Consider the following 24,003-nt stretch of genomic DNA (forward strand, 5'->3'; position numbering starts at 1 on the left):
AGTTGGAGTTTATCCGAAGCTTTCCATCAGCGTGGCTCTTAACAAAATCAATCCACCTATTTTTCCTTTCCTCATCAATAGGGAAATTAAATAGCGTTGCAGCGCAGATAAAGTTCTTGCATCCAGGGAAGATGCAGTTGCGGGTGGAGGGAGACTTCCTGAAGCTAGCTAGCTAGCTAGCTGAAGTAAGCTACAATAACAGTACAGCAGGAGGAGCCATTCAGTGATCTGACGTAGATGGGTGAAAATGACGTAGATAGGTAATTTTTTGGCTCACTGAAACCTGATCTGAAAACCTAACAGAAACTGTTAGTCTAACTCCACATTTCAGTGCGACAAAGTTTTCGCGCTTTGCACATGCTTTCAGGAACTCATTTCACACGTATATAATGTACTGAGAAACAAATCATGGAATTTGCTTTACAGGATCTTTAATGGAACGGAACTCTCGCTAAAGTAAGTGAGACTTGGCGAAATAAGTCTTGCTTTTCCTTAATCGACGTTGATGGAACACCCCAACGTCCATCATCAGTATTGCAATGGCGATACATCCATTGTAAACATTAGCGCATGGTTCCGCCTCTCTCCTCATTAGCATTTAAAGCTACAGACACAGAAACAGCGCGTCTTGAGGAAAGCTCATTGTGGGACTGCTCGTAGTGGCCGTAATTATGCACCATGGCCGAATTTCGGTAAAGAGACTTCAGATACAGTATTAGGGGACCACTAAGGCCTAAATAAAAGCATCCAAAAACAACATATCATGTGACCTTTAACTCAATACACCAATGACAAATTAGGAATTTATTCATATCCACTTTCACATAAGAAGGTTTTTTAGAAAACTTGTCCTTACCTTATTAATATCAGAGATGAGTTTTCCCTCCCTTGGCATATATACTTTCTGGTTGTTGGCCCTCATTTTACTCTGGATGGTAAACAGAAGTACTTCCAGATTGCCTTTTTCAGTAAACCTAAAATATAACAGGTAATTTGTTTGTTTTTTAGCTTCTAAATATACTTTTATTACATTGCTATTATCCTTTTAACAATAATAATATAAATGAGGGGCTAATCCACCATTAGCTCTTAGGTTATTTACTTAGGGGGTTTTTCCACCGTGCGGTAGGTGTTGAAGGCCTGAAGCTGCTGCTGCACCCCCATTAAAGAGTTGGCAAACTTGCGGTTGTTAAGGATAATGATGGTCTGTTCAATCCACTCTAGCAGATCAGAGGCAAGAGACTCATACTTCTCAATCATCTTCTCTGTCTCAATGGCATTGTCCAGCACCTAGTGACCAAAGCAGGCACAACAGTACAATATATTATTTTAAATAACAAAAATAACATTTTGGGGGTTTCATTGATTGTTAGGAGTATCATTAAAGAAAAATATTTTTGAGATTACCATTTTCTGAAACCTTAGTAAATTAACTAGAGCAAAGTAACAACTACCAAGCACTTTTTCATGAATACAAGTGTATCCAAAATGCAAGTGACACTAGGATTTACTAGGAACATTTGTAAACAGTCTTCAGTTCTTAACTTACCTTCCCAATACGCTTGCCCTCCACTTTTAGAGCCTTCATCTTTGAGAAGTAGTGGTAGTATGTCACCACGTAGGTGATGACTGACTTCTCATCAGGGTGGTCCACACTTATATCTACAAAACAATTATTATTCATTTAAACAAAAACAATTCCTGCCAACAAGGCCTGAGACTTTGGTGAACTGTTAGGTTACTATTACTGACTATAGTCAGTAATAGTATGACTATAGTCATTTGTTTTCTCACCTTCTGGGTCCAGGAGCTTGGTTAGGCCTAGATGCTGTTCAGCCAGGTTGAAAGCGTTTTGTAGGTTATGATGGGCATTGGATTTCTTTAGCTTGTCAAAGTCAATCAAGTCTGGCCTGCACAGAAGATTCACAAAAACATACCAATGCACAACAAGTCTTTCCTGGTATAACACGAAATCTGAGGTCATTATACATTTGTCAATTGTACATTTCTTGGAATGACTGAAAACATTAAAAAGTAAGTACACACAGTAGAGCCCGACAGATGCTGGATTTTTGAGGTCAATGATGAAAAATTCCAATACTTATACCTTGGATATTCTTTATATATTCATTATAGAAACATATATGGCAACTATAAATAAAAAAACACAAATAAAACTAAAATATATAACTCGAACCAAGAAAATAACCTAAAATGCTTACAATATCACAGCAACAAAATAATATTGGCGCATATCCGCCGATACCGATACAGAGTGTATCTGTGATAGCCCATAATGGCTGATAAGAAATTGGCCAACCTATGAATCGTTCTGGCACACAAAGTGTATATATTGTATTCTGGATTCCATCCTGATCCTGAAAGATTTATCAAAACACTGCCTTCCATTTGAATTTAAACACTGTAGTGCTTTTCAGAAATTATGACGACAAAAATGAAACCATAAACTCAAAATCTTTCTCAAATAAAATAAAATCGGAAGTGTCTGAATACCTGTGCTTGTGAATGAGTGCGTTAAAAGCCATCCCATCTCTCCAACTGGTGGAGAAATTGCGAATGTTCACATTTTGATAGCTGTAAAGAGAAATGGTCAAAGTTAAACAAATACTTTGACTGAAAAGTTTTGTATACTTCAGTGAAACTCAGAATGGCCAATCTATGAACACAACAGTAATTAAATATTTCATGAGCTAGTGACAGACAGTCCTGAAAGCAAATGTTTTGTAGCTCAATAATAGTGGAACATAATACTAAATCAGGGCTCTAGAGTGCGACCAATTTTGTCCCAATCCGGCCAGCGTGACGTAAATAAAAAAAATAAAAAAAATAAATGTGTTGAGCGGTAGCAAATATGTAGTTCTGAAAGACTACAGTGATTAGGCGATTTACATATGTGCGCATGCGCAACTTCACGGACAGGAGAGTAAGCCCTCGAAAATCAAATACGAAAGGTTGATACAGAATGTAGAGTTTTTAACAAGACATGGACTTCTAAGTATCTGTTTACTGAGGTCAAAGCTGTGTTCTTAGTTTGTGGAGAACAAGTCGCTGTGTTGAAGGATTACAATTTGAATCGGCACTAAGGGACTAAAGAAAAAAACTAACGCGGACATAATAAGAACTTGACTGATTCAGTGGGCGCGGGCCGCTGATGATTTGCTAGTTAAGCTGCAGACCCTGATCATCACCTGTCAGCTGTCCTTTGCATATCCACCTCAGACATTCAGCCAGATTTCGATGCAGTTGTTCAAGCCCACTGGATTTCTCTCACAGAACAAAATGAACTGAAAAAAGGTATTGCTTTTTGTATAAAGTTGATCAATTGCATATCTTTAACATACTGCAAAACAACTTTTCAGTGTTTGTGAAGATTAACTTGTTACAAATAAAATGTAATGATTGTTTTTGTTTTTACTCTTTATTACTTCTATAGTCTTTTCCTATTTGACCTACACCAACATTTAACATATTTATATAAATATTTACAGAATATCCTTATTCTTCTGATAACCAGTAGCAGCTAATCAAAATATAGACTTTACTGCTTTTTACAATGGAAGAAAATGAATAGTGAGCAGAATTAAGTTCAAGTTATCGTTGATGCGGCCCTCCAACACATTTCAGGTTTCTCATGTGGCCCCTTGTAAAAATGTATTGCCCACCCCTGAGTTACAGAGCTGGGCCATGGAGCTAACCCATGGAGCTAGGATTTTGATGCTAGGGAGAGTGTGGCAATCTGGTTTAGCCAAGGCCAAAGGGCAAGAAGGCCAAATTACAGGTGTTGGCCGTCTGAAGGGCATGCGACAGCAAGGGGGGACCCGCTATAAGACTTTGAGCCATGAAATGTTAGGTCTCAGTTCAAGGAAGCACTTTTAAACAGTAGCACTTTCTATTTTTAATGTTTTATTTTGCTTAAAAGGTTTAAGTTTGGAAGCTTAGTGAAGCACTGAGCTGCCAAACTATTTTTATTTTTATATACAGTATAATTGTGGTTCAAATAAAAAGTATTTACCTACACCTTATTCTTGTTTAAGATCATTTACATAATATATATGAATGTATATGGAGCATGATAAAAAGGTGACCTTGCAATTTGGCGACGCAAGGAAAAGGTTGGCTGCACCTAAATGTTGTGCTGGTGCACCTAAATAAAAAAGTTAGGCGCACCAGTGCAACCAAGGCAAAAAGTTAGTCTGGAGCCAACATACAGTGCTTAACTGGGTTTAAAGGTGAATGCATAAATGGTAGATACCATCATTATACAACTGGACATTTCCATCCCCCCGAAAATCCTGTCAGTTCCTGTGATAAACATCAGGCATATTTTTATCTTTGTCAGTCACTCACCCAGCAGTTTTCATTTGACACCAGAGCAAAAGGGCATCTTTGGCCGATCTCTTCTCCTTGTTGTCCTCTGTTTCCACGCTGATATCCTGAATCTGTGACACAGACAAAACCACAGGAGCCACCAGTAAGCTTTCATAAACATCCTACAATTCTTCTAATTAGTCAGTTGAGAAAATAACCACAACAACATCCCTCTAACTGTACAACACTAACCACATACATATTTTAATCAGAGAATACTGACAAATGGAATGCCTACAGGATACAACTAAGTACAAAAAATTGGTTCCATTTTATTATTACATCTGTCCAGACTTAAAGATTTGTGATGAATGAGGAATGATACACATGTAAATTACAGTATGTTTTGATGTTTAGATTCTAATATATAATGATTAGGTACTGTAGCAAGGTCAGTCAGACCACACAGAGCCGACATCCTGTCACACCTGTAGAGTCTGATCCAACCACATCAGTCAAACCTAATCAGCCTTCTTGACACCCTCAGTGTGCTGATTACCCACCAAATGCTGATGCAAAGGAACCATAGAGTTGGAGGGGGACCTCCCCACTCTGCATGTGATGACTTCCTGCTAGCTTGCAAGCTTCAAAGGACACATGTCCAGCATCCATTTGTGCTCTCTGAACATACCTTACCAGAACTTTAAGGAAAGTTTACCACAAGAGTAGAAGGTGGAAAATTATGAGTGGAATATTCGTGTAATGTTTGCTAATTTGTTTTAACCCTTGTGTTATCTTCGGGTCATGCTGACCCATCAGTCATTGTGACCCACCGTCGTATTGCGGCAACTTTAACGCATACAAAAACAAAGTGAAGCATTTTCTTTTAACCGTTGGGCTGTGTCAGACCCCCCACACTGCGAAGGTTAAAAGAAAAATATTTGTATTTGTTTTTGTATTGGGTAAAATTGTGTAAACACAACGATGGTTCGTTATGAACCTTTGGGTCATGTGACCCGAAGGCAGCACAAGGGTTAATGTTGTGTTTACTGTAATCTTGATTCTAGTAACTACGCCTAATTCTTCTTCCTGAAAGACAACCAAGTCATCCATGGTATCTACACAAAGCTGACATTATTAAACAATCATTCAATTCTATTTTGTAACTGTACAAAAATGTCCAGAACAATATTTGTACACTCTTATGAACCATCCAGAGACCAGTTCACACCTTTGGGAGGTGTAAAGGAAGAAACAGACTCCTCCTAAATCTGAACTGTATAAAAATCTAAGTTGACAATCGATCTCTGAGTCCAGCAATACCAACGATGGCATGGTAAATGACGTCAGGATTGGCGTTCCAACGGATCTTGCCAAGATTCTCCTGGGATTCACAAGATTAGTGATCGCAACAACTACCTGAACGATTCTGCAGATGTAGCCTACCCAAAACACTATTTTAATTGTGACCTGACTGAAATCATGCAGACTCAGTCTCATGATCCCTGCAGCGCAGCCGCACTTTGACTTTGCGAAGAGCCCTCAACCTCATTGATCAACCCTGATCAAACTTAACTATGGCTAACACTCTTTCCTCCCCGAAGCATTGGCATGAGCTATGTTTATGATTTGTAAGGATGTAATCATTGACTGTACAATTTCTGTCTTTCTATAAGTTAGACCATTTCATTCTGTTCATTGAAACCAATCTCTCATATCAAATTCATAATCTGACTTGTTAGGGCTCAACATTAACATTTAATGGCACTGGCCCCACCGGGCCAGTGGGTTTTAAACTTACTGGCCCCAAGACAATTTTTACTGGCCCCCCCAAAAGTTGTAATTTATCATTGTACAACAAAACCAAAGACTTATAAATTGTGTTATTCTGTCAAGGGTGTAGGTTTGCATAGGGTCCATAGGGACTAGTCACAACCAAAGTTTGGGAAAGACACAATTTTCCCAACCAATATTTTGTTAATTTTCGAAGAAAATATTTTGCACAATATATTTGCAAAACTCATTCGTATTATTATCTATACTATGTTTGTCGTCCAGAAAATAAATGCTCAATTATGACATTTCTGGTAAATCTGAAATGCAATACATGGCAGCCAAACTCAATCTAGGAGATTTTGTCAACAGATTTCCTGATTTATCAAGAGACTTATCTCATCAACAGTACATCACGAAAGGACATTGTATCCAATATGCCAAGTCCCCCTCAACCGTTGCCCTTAGTCTTCAAGGTATTGTAGCGATTTCTACTTTCAATCGTTAGATCTTTTATGTACATTTACCTCCAATTAATTAATTAATTTAGATTAGAGTTAAAATTATTTTAACTTAAAACCCAACATACCAAGTTACTAGGACAAACTTTGGAGAATATGGTATTTCATGCAAGTTTTTGGTATTTTTTTCTGGTTCTCTAAAAGTATGTTATAATAAAAAGCGCTTGAAACAGTTATGGTTTGTCTTATGGTTAAGTGAGTGTGTTCAATCCTATTTACCTGGAACCTGAGGATGATGGTCCAGATGAGCCCCAGGGTGAGGCGATGGTTGCCGTCCACAATGTCGTGGGAGCCCATGTTCTCCAGGTGGACTCTCTGCTCCTTGAGGAACTGCAGGGCCTTGTCCACGTTCTCCAGGCAGTGGATGCGCATGCGCCCCTTGGTGGGCTTGGGCTTGAGAGAGAAGAGAGACATTTACTTCTTAAGATATGCACAAATGTATATTACAGCCTCCTTACATGGTTGATGAATGATGGCCTTGATAGTCCAATTAAAACATTTCAAAATGGCCTTGGTATGGTATGGTATGGTATGGATGACATTATTTGATTAAATTGATACGTAAAAAAATAAATAAAAGAGTAACTGTGTCAGTAACTGTGTCTGTATATATCATGCACATTACATACAATACTATGTTAAGGGGTTACCTTTCATTTATCACAAAGAGTTTCAAAGATTAAACACATAAATACAACCAAAGTAAGTAAGCAAATTAAAGTACACTTTCATGGTGTGGGAATGGAGTTATTCATGACATAATATATTATTAATTTTTTTACTCTCTAAACTTCCTTAATAAATTAAAATGGGTAAAAGGACAGTTATGAGCATTACACTTATTTGCAAGTTCTGCAGTTTGAATTAATTGATAACAGGCTTGTCCTCAGTCCATGTCACTGTCAGTTTGCTATGAACAGTGTTTCCGTATCACCATTTCATGCTGTTGGAAGTGAATGAATAACTTGCAGCTGTGTGGCCTGTGGTGTGTGAGTGGAGACTTTGCACTGAGGTGTGGTTTTACAGCAGGGGGGAAGGGTGATGCTGGCAACAGCTGTCAGTCCTATGACCAGATCCCACAGCCATGTTATAAAACTGCTCTTTTGGATTTATATCATTATGAAAAAGGCTGTACTCTAAAAGTAGTAAAAGGAGTATGTGTGTGTGTGTGCATGCATGCCTGTGTCCACAGTACTAAGGATTCAAAAGTATTTTTTGGGCACTTGATTAAGAAAATCAATATTTGTTAGGATATTGGCAAAACATGATTACAGCACAACTGTACCAGGGTGTAATATCTAAATTTAACTGGAATGATCCTTAACATCTCTAAGTCGATTTAAATGTTCTGTACTGACCAAAAATCCCAATAGATGAAACTAGGGTCCACTGGGGGACATACTAGACACATTAGAATGTTCATAAATAGTACGCTCAATTCTCATGTTTCTCACAATTTCCTGGAAACCTAATCTGGTAGAGGACTTTGCATCAACCTGGCAGATTTCTGTGCAGAAACTCAACTCACATTACACACTGAAGGTGTGTAAGAAGGAATTCATGCAAAAGAGGAGTTTCTTTCCTAAGAGGAAGAAGAATGAGGACACACTGTACAGTAAAATACAGCCAAGCAGAATACAACACTGACAAACACTCGTTTCCAGGTCCACACAACGATGACCTCATAGTCAAATACTGGAGTGTCCTTGGGGAAATGGGCCTATGAGTGCTGTGTTGGGTATTTGAATATATATAGAGAGATATCTTATCAGGGGCCTAGTCCATGATAGTGGACTGACGGCACAGCTCTTCATGACAGGTTGCCCTGAGACAGAAAAGGCAGTACATAAAACAGCAAAAAGCTGACTCAACTGTTGCCACTACCACATGAACCAATAGTTTTTGAATACTGTATAATAGATATATATGATAATTAGGTACTTTCTATTTATACAGCCTCAAATTAGGCCTTGTGCAAATACAGGTAAAACATATGCTAGGATTTAAATGCACATACATTTGTATTTTTTAATGACGTTTTGAAAGTAAAACTGTTAGGGATCATGCTCATCTAAGTGATCAATACTGAACCCAAGTCTGTGCTATACTCACCAGTCTCTTCAGAGATCCCCTCTCACCACGCGCGTGTGTGTGTGTGTGTGTGTGCATGTGCACCTACCAGCCTCTCCCCGGAAAGCACTTCCAGGAGTTTGATGAGCATGCGGCCATCCCTCAGGTCCATGTACAGGTCCGTGATGCGGCAGGACACCCTGGACAGGTGGGAGTTGACCCATTTGGTGAAGGTCTTCTTCTGCACTGCCTCACGCTCATCTGCAAGCAAACAAAATACAATTTTAAATTTTTGTTAAAAAACTTTTTTCAATGAGACAAATCTATGTGCCGATATCAGTAAATAATTGTTGATGAATAGGTATTGATCACATGAATACTTTAACTAACATAATGCAAAAACAACAGTTTTAAATCTTTGTTATTGCAAATATACCCATTACTCCCCATTAGTAGGCCCACATTTGGCACCAAACTTTGATAGCCTACCTTCTTGGCTGCTCTCATACTTGTTCAGAGTTAAAAAAATCTAAGTGGGGGCAAGGGCTATCCTGTTTATATTCAGCCACTTGGTGAAGTGCATATCCCACCCTCTGGCTTGGAGTTCACTTCCATGAACACATGATGGGTTTATTTATAATCCTCCCCAATTTTCCTGTTATTGCATTCCTTATCCAGACAAAGACGTAAGCATTGGATTCAATTGTTCTTCGCTGCGCTCTTGTAGAATGACCTTGGTGGTCGCACGCAGAGTTTGCTACACCTAGGAGTGTAAGGGTGCCCTTCCAAGGCTTTTCACATGGACTTTTAGTTAACAGTGGTTTGTTTGACAAGACTGAAGAGCCATCAGCAATGTAAAATAATAAAAAATTTGACCTCAGTCTTTTTCTCTCACACACACACACAATTAAACAAAATGACAAAAATAAATGTAATTCTGATTACGTAAAGACGTAAAGTTGTGGACAGTCATGTTTGAAGAATTGAAGAGTGAATACTGTAGTGTCACATTTGAAACCCTACATTAACAATTTGAATATTGTGAGAATAAACAATGAACATCACAGATGCACATACACAATTATATACCACACGTACATACAGAAATGCACACAGACAACCATCTTTACAACCACAAACAACTGTACTGACAATCAGCCCATCCACCCTCATTTTCCCCACCCTAATTTGTTGCCATTAGATGGTGACACAAAACCAATGTCAAAATGAACATATGGTATGGTAAAGTTGGAATCACCAAAAAAAACTATCTTGCCAAAACATGATTGCCAGTCTAGCCCCTTAAACCCCCTAAACAATGTGTTTAAACAAAAATCCCACTAACAATCAATGCTAACAATCCTTTTCCTGCTTCATATCCTCTTCCTAGCCCCAGATCCTGCATCCTGCCTTTGACTTCGGTAGGTGAAGGGACTATGAACAGACATCTAATCTGTCAATACATTCCTGTGGCTTTATAGCAACATGGTAACATAAAGATGAACAGAGCAACATAGTGTTAGATTGCTTTTCAGAGTCCCCTTGAGGATTTGAGGAGAGAAGAGGAGGAGTGGAGAACTCAAAGCAACAATAGAAACAGTGTTTCTGTCTTCCACAACTGTCCAGCTAACTGAATCCTGGGAAGGATTGAGGAATGTTGCATAAAGCTAGCATTTGGCCTTACTATTAAGCACAGACATCCTTGAGAACACTGTAGGATTGATAAAAGTGTAGTGTGTACTGTGTACAGCTACTGGCTACAAGCCTCAAACAATTAACAGAATATGAGCAAGTGTTAAAAGCTCTTCACAGCTGAGGTGACATGAAACAATCCCGCAAGGAGTCTACAAAAGTTGAGGAGGAGTGAAAAATAGAACAACAAAGATTGTTCATGGTAGTGTTTTTTGAGAAATGAGAAAGTCATCTCAATGCCATTTCTGGCAGGTCAATTCTAGGACCCTTAGGCTGTTTAGGAAGTTAAATGCAATCAATACTAATTAATATATTTTTTGGGGAAGGAGTTATTGGGTAAAAAGTATTTTTTTTAAATATTGTCATTATTAGTAAAGGCATCTTGGTAATCTCCACATCTCCGTGGACGTTTATAGAGGCTTATATTTAATCGAATGTCTGTGTCATTTCATCAAGATTCCTATACTTTAAATTATGCATAGTGGATTTCACAATGGCTTAATGTACTTATGCATGCTATGTGAGTAATATTTTCAGCAAAAGACTGATGCATTACCTGGATTACATTCATAGTTCTGCAAGTGACTGCACTTAGGGAAACAGGCATAGGGTCAATGCTTTGTCTTGAGATCTTTGAGATGCCTTTAAGATGCTGAGAGATCTGATTCTACCATCTGAGCATTAAGATCATTTGTTGATGTTCAGGTTTGCTTTGGGGGACTTGGAGCGCAAACAATTTATTGTGAAATTGAAATTATTGTGGAAAAGGAAAAAAAATTGAACTGCATGATAATATCGCTGTTAACACTGAATGTCCCTTCCAAGGCTTTTAAACAGTTTCCATTTACACAGTGTTCACTTAAATGCTACAATATAGTGCAGTGACCTTGACACTTAAAATATTTGGAGCTTCCATTGTAATTTTACCAGAGGTAATTATTGTTTTTGATACAAACTACATGAGGTCTCTCTCTTAAATAAAAGAACAGGGCCACTTTTAAATTATTTCTTGAAATAAAAAATGTTCACCAGTAATTACCTCATGTAGATACAATATTTCAGGGTTAAATGTCTAGGATATTATTTTATTTCAGTACCAATCACATTCGATGACCTTGACCCACTAACCGCAGTCCTTTGCCTTTAGTTTGAGGAACAAAGAGACTAATATGGGACTTGAGTATACCATAATAACAGTCAGACTAGCAACTATTGATTTAATGATCGTCCTTGTATCTCTGTAACACCATCTACTATCTAGTAACAACATTTCCTGGGTTGGGTGAACACTAATCTCAATATTAATACAATTTAACAAAGACCACAATATCATTTAAATTATTTTGTTTTGACAAGGATGTATCAGGAAAAGAAAGTTGATTAAAGCATCCTTCATCCCAAATATAGTTGAAGATCCTTTTGCAACCCCTCACCACACACACACCTGATTGACAAAATAATTCAGAATGTGTTGAATGTTGAGGAGACTCGTTTTGCAGTTTCTGTACCTCTAATCAGCAGTATTAGATATAACTGTCAGCTACACAGGGCCGTAATCATAATATATATTGGGGGGGACACATCCACCCCCCCACCCCCCAATATTCAAATCTGGTCAAAATGTCCCCCCCCAATATATTGATATAAAAATATAAATTAAATATAAATGTGCTACAATACGACAGGCAACCACGCACGCTGTCCGAAAATAAAAGGTTAATCCCATGTGTAAATTAATTTAAAAAGAACGTTTTCAGGGGGGGACCCTCAGACTCCCCAGCAGATTTCCCCCAATGTTGACTCCATGGCTACGGCCTTGCAGCTACATATTTAAATAACCTGATAACATCAAGCTATGGTGTCAGTCCTTGACCAAGCCCAGCCCTATAATCATGCTGTCAACGGAGAGGATCCATAAAGCCTATATTTTTATTTTATATAATCCAGCTCTGCGACTGGACTTTCAAACGAGTCAGCACAAAGCTTGTTTCCTTCTTGCCTCTCTGTTGAATTAACATTCTGTGGCATATAAGTAACATTATGAGATTTCTACTGACTTCCTGTGTGTCCCTTGTGGATTGCATGGTGAGGTCATAGAGTCATGTTAAGGGAGGGGACTTTCAATGATAAAAACAAAAATGTCAACAACCTCCTTGCAAACTCCCCTTCTGACACAAAATATATAATTATTTGATATGGTTGAGCTCTATTAGGCTAGCTTTTCACAGTGTATTCAATAGATCAGTGTGCAGAACCCAGCCACACCAGTGAAGCCTGAACCAACGCTTGATAATGTCTGATCACACATAAGAGGGACGATTCGAGGAAGTGTGTGAAAGGTTTGGGGATCTTTTTTCACTGTAACATAGTTGGAGGGGGTCTGCAGTAAATATCATATTGTGTGAGGTTTTGAAGATTGGTTCTGTTACACACACATGGTTTAGTAACCAGTTTAATAGGAGATGCCACTTGTACAGAGGAAATTGGTATGAGGAAAAATACCAATCCTTTTCTTTAAATCCAGCTATATCCACAACTGGTTATTATAATCAGGATTTAATAATCATCTAAATACCCTCAATCGTTGTGGATCATCGGTACATATATATAGTATCTGGCAACTAGAGGGTGGAATAGTATATCAAGTAAAGTAAATCAGACCTGTAATGGCCAGAACTACACTCTTTCATGGTACTTTCAAAGAATTTTGACTTTGTGTGACTTTCTGTTGCCCTTTTATCATCCCATTAAACCTATTCTGGACACCCGTTGAACAGAGGGTCATTTAGACGCAGACGGTGGGGGGTAGAGGTTGGCAAGGGCCCACTGGTTACAGACAAAAGCAGTACTTCAGCATGCTGAAGTAGTAGTGGTCTGCTGCTGTGGTGCAGAGAAACCCAGACTGGTTCCATAAGCAAAAAGAAAAAATAGAATACATCGTGGGTTTGCAAGGTTACCATGGCAGTTGAATTTGAGAATGCTAAACAGTGAAACAGCTCTTATCCTTCAATTCAGTTTGAATGGTGAAAAGCAGTCAGGCTCAAGCTCAAAACATGGAAGAATGGCAAACATGGACCTAAGCTAAAGAGTTCTTGCCAACATAAGAATATGGTTCAAAGGATAACACTATCCGTGCTTGCAGAATATTTTCAAAGCAATGAATAAACAACAAAAGTCATCCATTTGAATCTCAGCTGCTATGTGTCATTCCTCAGATGAGGTTAAAAGTTGAGTATTTTTCTGGTACATCCTTTTTACTTGCGCTTTTACAGCATTAGACTAGGTTGCATCAGTTGGTGTAGTGTACTCAAATGCTACATATTAACAAAGGACAACCATGTTCCAAGGGTCAGTTTGGCCATAGTCTTAAAATTGAACAAACACAAGCACATTTAAACTGTGAAAATTACTGAAATTGCGGTGTCACTTACATACTGCTTTGCTGTAGAGTTCTGCAGATTTTTTTTAAAAATCATTCGTATCCCGCAAAAAGCTACATGAAATAATGCTTTAAATGGGTGAAAGATATTTTTGATACCTTTTGTTTCCTGGTTGTCCATTTTAGACTTACTAAGCATAGGTTTATTTACAATAAAAACATGACCCAAATGCTAATCAGGTAAACAAATACAATATTATTTAAGACCACATATAATCTCATGTCATTTAATTATTTGTCAGCATAAAAAATATTTGCACACAACAGTAGCCTATTTGAGTGTGGGAAAATACGTTGTTCTGGAAGAATCTTCACAAGAGTTCACAGGATTTGGAATAATCTTCACTACACCATTTCTTGCAAGAGCACATTTGGCTACAGATGTCTGAACAAAACAACCACTCCTACCATTCCTTTTGCTATTGTTGTCTATGACTATCCATTAAGAGACAGCAGCCATGTCATTTAGATAGCAGTGTGAATTGTGTTTTTGTATAGAGGGTGCCAGTTGCTTAGGATATATATATGCAGAAACCACCCGTAAAAAATAATAATCTTTGTATAATTTCTGCCCCAAAATACTTTATCCATATTTGCCAGATTTTGCTTAAATAATTTTTTGTATAAAATATAATTAGTATAGTCTATATTGCCAACTTCAGCACAGTGGATTCCCTTTTTCTCTCCTAACCAGACATCTGTGTGCCTGTCTGCTGACAGTGCATAGCGTAGCAACGCCTATAAACAATGGGCTTCTTCCTTCCAGCCTGGGCTTACCTTGCAACTGCTTAAAGCGTCCTTCTAACTGGTTGTAGTTGAAAGGCACCTGAGCAGGGTAACCAGGGTCCAAGTAAAAAGAATCCTGGGCACCAGAGTTCCAGTCCACCTCCATATTTATTTACTGCACTGGGAGCCGCAAAAAAAAAAAGATCCACTGAGAACACCGCAAAGAAAAAACGGAGGGAAGTTAGAGAGGGATTGAAAGGTTTCCTACCTCCCCCCTCTCCTCACCACAGACTCCCAAAAATATCCTGTAAAGTAATGAATGTTGTGCCTTTAGAGAAGTAGTGAAATTCTCATCTTAAGAAGCCTTGCCCAGAACAGCAACTGTAGGAACAGGTTCTTTTTTTCACATGGTTCTTTTGCTGATTGTTCAGTCTTTCCCTCCCATCCCATTCAAAAGCAGGCTTTTTTCTGTCTCGCTCCAACACACAACCCTCCCTCTGCTTGCCAGTGGTGGGGAGGGGAGCTCACACTGAGCAGAGCACACTTAGAGGAATAGGGTTTGATGGGTCCCTACAAAAACACCAGAACTCAGGACTAGCACAACAAGGAGAATGGAGCTGTGCAATAAAAAGAGAATGAAAGCAACTCTCACACACAGTACACCTCTCTCCGGTTTGGAGGGAGGAGGCGAGGCTAGAGGGGAGGGGAACACAAGGTTGTAATTTTATCAGTGGCTAGCCACTGCCTGAGAGCTGAGTGATGATGTCAGCGCCTGATTTCCATGTTGGCCACAGCGGTAGGGAAGAAAAAGGGAGAGGAGGAGGCGGGCTGTACCAAGTCTAGAGAGGAAGTGGGGGGTGTGGAGGGAGCCACCAGGATAACACCCCATTTCCCCACATTGTTGTTCACTCAATGATAGAGAAAAAAATTGCTATTCCTAAGATGCTTCTTTGAAATGATGTGAACAACCAACTTCCTTTCAAAAGCTATGTCTGCAAACATTTCAGTGGCTATCCAGCTGCCTCCCCCCTTTCCTTTCAATGGCTTAGTGGGATGGATAAGCATGCAGTGTCCTCTATGGTTGCCTCCTAAACAAAGGGGAGCACAGTCATCCATTCGTGTAAAACCTTGGGCAGGCTCCATGTGACACAAATTCAAACATCATTAGACATCATATTGTCCTCCAAACTATTATTTTCATTCTGTATTTTGGAACATTTTGACTGGTGTGGCATTGGGAATTTATTTTGTTAGTTGACTTACTTTTCTCCGAAAGAAAGTGATATTTAGACTGAAGCCATACTGCATTGAAACTACTAAAGATGTTTCATTCATGTTTAATTTATGATTCATGATCATTTAATTAAACATCATGATGCATCATCATCTGCTTTGATCCACATTGTATGAGAGTGCAAAACTGAATGGAAAGAGAAACTTCATATTCAGTGTATAAAAAAACAAATTTTTGCGGCATTGTTTTAGTTTTTAGTTGTTTTTATATGACTACAACCAGTGTGTGTGTGCACATGTGTGTATGTGCGGATTTTTGGTATCTGTGTGTTGAAAAAAACTAAAAGAAGAATGGATACCCATATCATGAGGTTTGTCACAGGACATTGGTGTAGCCATGACCTCAGGGCTCTCATTCTACTACAACCTCTTTATCCCATCTTCCTTCCTACAGTACGGACACAGCTGCAAAAGGAATGTCCCTCTGAACACAAAAACTACCTAACGACACCAACACAAACATTCTAAGTCATTCTAACTGAAATGTACGTTTATTTATTTTGTTATTGAACATTTTACACAATAAGTTAACCTGCTTTTATAAAATGGAAAGTTCCAGTCCCTGATTCTGATTGGCTCGAAGGCAATGTAAAATACTCTATAAACACCAGTAAACGCATAACAATTCATTTTTTGTATTAATCCACCGCCAAACTAAAAGTGATTCTCACTGCTAATATTGATTTATTTGATGGGTTACGCATGGATGAGGGGTTGAAAGACTGTGTAGTAGTGTGGAGCGTGTTTCTCCAATGCACACTCACAAGACAACCGGGTATAGAAATGTAATATCAAGAAGAACTTCCTGTTGAATTTGAGGATGACACACAAATTGTGAAATCCTACCCTAAACAATACTCAAAACTCACACACACACACACACAAGTGCTCTTGTGTGAACTGCAACAACTGTTACTGCACGTGTCCCATATATAATTCAAATAAAGACCTTCAGATAATTTTGAAAAACAGTGAGCTCCCACCAAAGCATTACTGAGCAGAAGGTACTCTCCATTCACCTGAGTCACTGCTGACTGTTCTCATCCCCCAGTCTGACAGCCAATGAGAGAGGCTGGGGTAGAGGCTATGTCAGGAATGCAGGAAAACACAGTCATGTGACAAGCAGGATGCTCTGTGGAATGCCGTGGGCTTTTTGGGGGAGTTCTCTCAAAGCTTGTGGTTTTTGGCAAAAAAAGAGACTGAAACTTTACAATCTTTATATAATCTTTACATTTTGTTGAGTTTTTTCTCTTTCATTTTTTCATTTTACTCCCAAACTCTGGAACAGAATGCTGGTTGGGCAGAGAATCTATTTTTTAATTCCTATTTCCTACAGGATTATGTGTAAATGTATGCTCAATATTTCAATGGTCACATTACTCTAAAACTACAGTACATAATCCATCACATACATTACCAAATATTTTGATGGCTGCAATAAATTCATAAATTAGGTTTGACTAGAGATTACACAGTCTTATAAATCAGAATGGATTGTCATGAAAGTGGATAGTTATAGCTCAGTGCGAAAGCAACTGACTGACAATCAAAAGATCACAGGTTTTAAAAAGTGTCTGCTAAACAAAAACATCAGCAGTAAGCCAATATAAGAACCATATAGACAGAGGTTTCTTTGCTGTTAATTTAAATGTGTAATAGTTTCCTGTGTGAACTGGACATTGTGTCTGTATATGTACTTTTTATTTCCTTCTTTCAGGCATGTGAACACAATCACACACAAACAGCTTTCACAGCAAATTTCCTCTCCCTCACCTGCCAGTGCCTTGATACGTGAGCGTTCAAACAGGCGGGCTGAACTGTTCTCGTTGTCCCATTCGTCATCCCAGCGGTTGTTGACAGTGTCACTGTACTGCTGCTGGAGGTCCATGTGGTCGTACTCTGCGGCTACTGTCGTCATCCTGACTTTTCACCTTTCACCGATGACACATCCACATCAGCGGCTTCGACTGAAGCCCTGAAAGGCAAGGAGGAACATTCACGTTTAGAATTATAGCCCAGTGGTGGAGCATTGACTGCAGATCAAGACGTCCCAGGTCTCCCATCCTGTTCCAGGACAGCTACATGTCTAGGTTTTTGCTCCAACACTAATCTAGCACACCTGATTCTAACAATTAGCTGGTTGAACTATTGTTGAAGAAGGTCAAATTAGTGTGGTTAGAGCAAAAACCTATAGGCAGGTAGCTCTCCAGGAACAGGGTTGGAGACCCCTGATCTAATTACTTCAATCTCTTCTGTTCTGTTGTTATTCTCTTTGGGATTACTAAAGAACCTCCCTACCTACCTACCTACCTACCGTGAAATGTGTCATTTGTCAGCATCATTAGTTCAGACCATTAATGAAATAAGACATTCATGTTTTCAAGGAGTTAAGACATTTAATCCTCTGTGAGGATAACATTTAAAAAACAGCGCCATCTTCTGGTACAATTTGGCATTCAGATCTGTAAGGTTTCTGTTGTCCCCTAAACACATAAGAGACAACCAAGAAAGGGTTGAAATATTACTATGCATACATTCTAATTATATTGTGTGTCTACCTTGCTGGTTCTACTTTGTTTAACATTTTTCACAAAAAACTAAACAGTGAGCAGAACATTGCACTGCTGTCCTTGCAGCGCTATTGAATTTAGCTACATTGCAGGTACATTGTAGTGTTTTGACACTGCACACACGCACCTGTATCATATAACAGATTCATTATTGGTTGATGTATGAGACTTGTCCTTCGGTGCATAGTTTGTGTATAATTGTTGAATAGATTGAATAGTTTCGACACACTGCTGTATATAATTTGTGTATATGCATAATTTGTCTATAACTGTTTTTGATACATTGCTATAATAATGGAATTTCCCCTAGGAGATTAATAAAGTACTGTCTGTCTGTCTACAGTCTCTTTATTGATTTTTCTATCAAGAATATATGATCCACAAAATTGGATCACACTATGTATTTGTGTGTGTGTGTGTGGTCTATTGGTTTTCTTTTAGCTCTGTCCATAAAGCCACTGAATCATCACAAGAAAAGGATGGGACAGGACGGACATCCTAAAACTTAAGTCTGTCTCATGTGCAGCACACAACAACGCTGAAAAGAATGTTGTATCTTGTAAGATAGAGTTAATAGAAGAAACATTCAGATTTATTGCTCAGAAAAGGTCCCTATGAGGAGTATTAATTTCTAGTTTCCACCAAAATGTTTGGAATTGAACAAGGAAAGCTTCAGAAAATGTAAATGCCTCCAATCCACTGGTGGCTTTTTGTAAACAGTCAGAACAGATATGTCAAAAACAAAACTGTTATTATTATCACACTACATTATGGAGGATTATTATCTACATTAAGACAGGTTAGAATTAGAACCAAGGGTAGATTTTGAACAAGGCTTTGCATGTAAAACCTTTGACAATTAGAGCAAATATGTAATAGAAAAACTGATTTATCACCCAACTCCAAAAAGATTTGCAGATACAGCCTTTTACTGGACCCATGATTTCCCCAGTGAAATAATCTGTGCCATGTCACTTATGGTTGGCATCAAAAACAGCAAGTAAATATGAAGATAAAATGTGTATTTCGGCTACAAGTTAAAACTATGAATAAGGCAGTATCAACCCAGTATTAAAATGTGTGCAAACAAGACAGATGATACACTTAACTAACTAGCATACCCATCTGTGAGCAAGCAAAAACAACCATTTCCATAAATAGCTTTACCATCTTGCTCAGATTGCTTTTAAATCTGAGGCTAAGTCAGTTATGTGGGCACCTGTGCATAAGGGCCCTGCAGAGCTAGTTCTTAAGTGCTTTTTAAGTGCATTGAAATGTTATAGATACAGTATATTGCTGGCAATATTTTCAAAAAGACAGACATGTTGAGTGGCAATGGCCAGTGATTAGATAAAACTTCATGACAACATATTCACTGTCAAATTGTTGAAAATTGAATTGCATTGCTCTGTAGGTATAGAAATCACCCATAAACCATTATTCTGCCCAATACTTGATAATTAATCCTGTTACATATTTAATGAGATACATGTGCAGACAGTGGTAGACTATGCCAATGCATGGGGTAACATTCTCACAATAACTTGCCTGCTGAAAAAACAACAGCTCTGACTTAGCTATTGGCTATAAATGAAACACTTGTCAAACTTGATTAAATGTGGCAACACTTTACATTAAGGTTACATTATCTACAAAGTAACAACAGAGGACCTACTTCATACTAAATGATTATGCTACCATATCATCAACGATGTTACTTTTTACAGTGATACGAAATACATGCACTGACCTGCTGTTTACCAAGGCAGAGGGACTATGCAATTTGTGTAAACAGGAAGTTACATAGGGCCACTCTAACTCTTAACGAGAAACTGATGACTTCAAAAGATTGAGACTCCAAACCCTATTAACCATGAAAGGTTCCTGAGAGCTTTGTCTGCTGGAGCATTATTGATTTTAAACTGCAACCAAATACTGGAACCAATGTGGGTGTACCCTTACCTACCTCTCTTTCTCTCCCACTCTCCCTTGCTCTCTCCCCCCCTTAACACTAATCACTAATCAAGTAACGTTCAAGAGACACTGTTATGTTAGCGATATCAGCTGACCAAAGAAAATTCAGACCAAAATACTGTATGAGGTTGCAGTTGTATATTCAAAGATTAATTCGTAATTCTGTCCCATCCTATCATCAAGCATTAGCGTCACAATTGCAAAGAACTGATTTTAGACACCATTGTTATTGTCATTGCTGTAAATGCTCATTCACCAAAGGCAGAGAAAGGGGAGGTTGCTAATGTCTTTAGAAATCTATCTATCTGTGGAAACATACGCCAACATTTCCTCCCCTTCTGATGCATCACCGCCCCCCCCCCCCCCCCCCCCCCTTCCTGGACCATTACTGCCAGGAAGTATCCCTCCCCTGCCCATTTCATTAGCTGGTCAATACGGCACTACAGTGCTTCTATTTCTGATCGCTAGTGATGTTTTGATACAGTGGTTTTGTTTCACTGGCTCGCAAAGAGTGGATGTCAACCTTTTCTTTTTGAGTTGTTGAAGAATTATCAATAGCAATATCTTATATTGGTGTTATCTTACAACATCTTTTTAAAATTATGTTATGTTTTTAAGATTAGTTCTTAGTATTTATTGGTCATACTGTTTATTTGAAAGTTGTTCAAACTTTGTTGTTCAAATCAGTCAAACTTGCAATGTCATCAAAACATGTACATCTATCTATTAATTTTTATTTCAGGTTCAGCAGAAAGTTGATAAGCTATGATGCATTAGCCGTACAAATATTTACTGGATGAAAGAGGAGTGGTGCTGAGATCATTTACTCCACTAGGAAATGGGGGAGGCCTGCATATGGATAGTGTTGTTCTTTTTTTCCTTGAAAGGAATGAAGTCCTAAGGGACATGAGTTATAATGGATCAGGTAAGATGAGCCATCTATGCAATTCCAGGCTTTACTTGAAAATATAAAAACTGTGTCCATGCATTTTTCATAGAAATGTGTCTGTCAACCCTAGAAGAGACTGCCTTATTATTGGTATTGAAATGGATTTGAATGCCATTAATGCCATGTGTTTTGTCTCAAGTTTGCTGCTCTCCAGTAAGCACCTTTTTTCATTTGGAACATCTACTAAACCCCACCACTAGATGTCCTTGGCTTCCTTGTGCCTAGCTAGATACTTCCTCTCCACCAAAAGATTTAAGCTAAAGCTGCAGCTGTTGAGCTACAGCCACCACCCTCCCCACAGTTGTTTACCAGTCCATGAATATAACAAGCTGAAACAGAGTGATTGGTGTAGGGATTAGAGAAGCTGTACTTTGTCAATGTCAATAACATTTACATTTAGTCATTTACCAGACGCTCTTATCCAGAGCGACTTACAGTAAGTACAGGGACATTCTCCCCGAGGCAAGTAGGATGAAGTGCCTTGCCCAAGGACACAACGTCATTTTGCGTGGCCTGGAAACGAACCAACAACCTTCTGATTAATAGCCCGACTCCCTAACCGCTAGGCCATCTGACCCCCTCAGATAATAACAACATCTCAGTGTCTAGCCTTTACATTACTAGTGTACAGTGCCCGTGATGCAGTCGGTGATTAAGATGTCAGTGAAACACACAAATACAGATTCCTTTAACTATAGATAGTGCATAGTGCCCGTGATAAAATTGGTGGCACACACACACAGATTCCCGGAATTATAGATAGTGCAGTGCCTGTGATGCAGCTGGTGCTGACAGTTCTTCTCAGTGGTTTTGGTACCTATATTTCTCAGATCACAAATCACTCTGAAGTACTTGTTCAACCTCCACATCTATTCTAGTCAAATTGCCAATGCTGTGGTAGCCTACATTCATGCAAATGATTATGTAGTTTTAATTTGTCTGCTGTTTCCTACATTATAAATTGCTTATGTTAGGTTGATCAAAATGTACTATATTGGTTGTGTTAAATTGTCTTACCACCACAAACATTTAGTTAATTGTGATGTCCCCGGCCTGATCCGGGCCAGGTTTTCTGTTTTTCACAGGTGTTGGCTCCAGGCTCCAGGTTTCCTGCCACATACTCCATCCTTCCTGTGAAATTGACACACCTGCAACTCATCCCCTCACTAGCACCACAGTATTTCAACCCCGGTTTTCCAGTCACTCATCGCCAGTCCAACGCTTCTCCTACGTTGTTAGTACTGGCTCCTATGCTATGTTTATGTAACTTAGTACACTCCTAATAATTCTGTTTTCTCTCTGCCTGTTACAGACCATGCCGCATCCTCCTGTTTGCCTCCCTGCCACACCTGCCTGCCCCACTGGATCTCCTTCGTTCTCCTTAACCTTTATTCCAATAAACCAGTCAACCGTGCCTTCTGTGGAGTTGTGCATTTGGGTCCACCAGCCAGTAGCCAGTTGGTCCATCTTAACAGTTAATAACAGAAGTCCTTACATTACATGCCTTTGTTAATCAAAGTTCAATTGCGGTACTGCACTCCGTTGGATTATAAGAAGGACACCTGCAAAATATTAACTTAGAAGAGAGTGCCCGATATTTCATAGGAAACTCGCTCCAGACGAGAGGACCAATCAGAGTGAAGGGGCTGGGATGCGAAGAGAGCAAGCCAAACTGGCGGCAAATTATTTGTTCATAATTTTTCATTATTTGATGTCGAAATGCTTATCCAAACAACGTCAATCGCAGCACTGCACTCCGTTGGATTATAGAGGACATATGCTGAATATGAACTTTGCAGAGTGCCCGGTTCTTATACTGATCATGGTAAACTAAACCCATTCTAATTTGTACACACACACACATACACAGATATTCCTGGCATTATTAGAGAGATGTAGTCATAATACATCTTACTTTAGCATAGGCCAAAGTAATACAATTTTAGCCCTGAGGTGCAGTTTTGGAACAGAACTGCAGAGGCAATACACTTAACATTTAGAAACACACAAAACGGCATCAATCAAATCTGGTAGGAATCTGGAAAAAGCTAATGTTCAGCCTGAACATACAACTTTTTTACAAAACGCTCTGCACACACTTGGCTCCAAAAGGACAGTTCGCCGACAACCTTTTGTTCAGCTATCACTGTCTGCCTCATCCTCCCCCTCACTCTAAGTGATAGCGGAAATTGTAGCAGCTTGGATACTAGCTTGGCAAATCACCATGGAGCTTTGAGTACCCAGCAACCTTTGTGCTGTCTAACAGTAGCCGTTATTGTGTGGCCCCAGCCTGTGTGAACCCAGGCTTCATATCTCTTCACCATATCACATAAAACTGTCTGGAAGAGGGGGTACATACATTCCTTTTCGAGCAATAGTCTGCCATTTACTAATTACACTTCAAGCTTTCATTTAACATTAGCTTGATTTGGCAGTTTTCTGACACTTTCTTTACTGAAGCTGAGCAGAGGATTGCACATGACAACCATGCATTATTTACCAGCCAAGTAGCACATTCTACTATAAGAGAATAGAATAGATTTAAAATCTACACAATTTGCCCAGTTTTGTATGTATTTAATGTATTTTGTAATTTACATCCTATTTTTACACATAACCAATACATATTGGACACACACACATACACACAAGCTTACACACACTGGC

General features: G+C 38.9%; 1 protein-coding gene across 2 annotated transcripts in view; it reads right to left on the reverse strand.

The window, feature by feature from the left end:
• sptbn1 (spectrin, beta, non-erythrocytic 1) overlaps window positions 1-24,003 on the reverse strand; it is a 55,079-nt gene that overhangs the window by 22,575 nt on the left and 8,501 nt on the right. Inside the window, exons 2-10 of one of the 2 annotated variants that reach the window (XM_067259885.1) lie at window positions 17,617-17,818; window positions 8,803-8,954; window positions 6,843-7,016; window positions 4,369-4,460; window positions 2,515-2,595; window positions 1,795-1,910; window positions 1,550-1,662; window positions 1,103-1,290; window positions 857-974 (exon numbers count right to left, since the gene is read on the reverse strand). In XM_067259885.1, coding sequence (XP_067115986.1) covers window positions 857-974; window positions 1,103-1,290; window positions 1,550-1,662; window positions 1,795-1,910; window positions 2,515-2,595; window positions 4,369-4,460; window positions 6,843-7,016; window positions 8,803-8,954; window positions 17,617-17,761 — 1,179 coding nt within the window. In that variant the 5' untranslated portion in view covers window positions 17,762-17,818. Of the gene's footprint in view, window positions 1-856; window positions 975-1,102; window positions 1,291-1,549; window positions 1,663-1,794; window positions 1,911-2,514; window positions 2,596-4,368; window positions 4,461-6,842; window positions 7,017-8,802; window positions 8,955-14,601; window positions 14,663-17,616; window positions 17,819-24,003 lie in introns of those variants that run through there. The other variant, XM_067259886.1, reaches the window with a different exon arrangement.

This window comes from Osmerus mordax, chromosome 21 (genome assembly GCF_038355195.1).
Source record: "Osmerus mordax isolate fOsmMor3 chromosome 21, fOsmMor3.pri, whole genome shotgun sequence".
Taxonomy (NCBI): Eukaryota; Metazoa; Chordata; class Actinopteri; order Osmeriformes; family Osmeridae; genus Osmerus; species Osmerus mordax.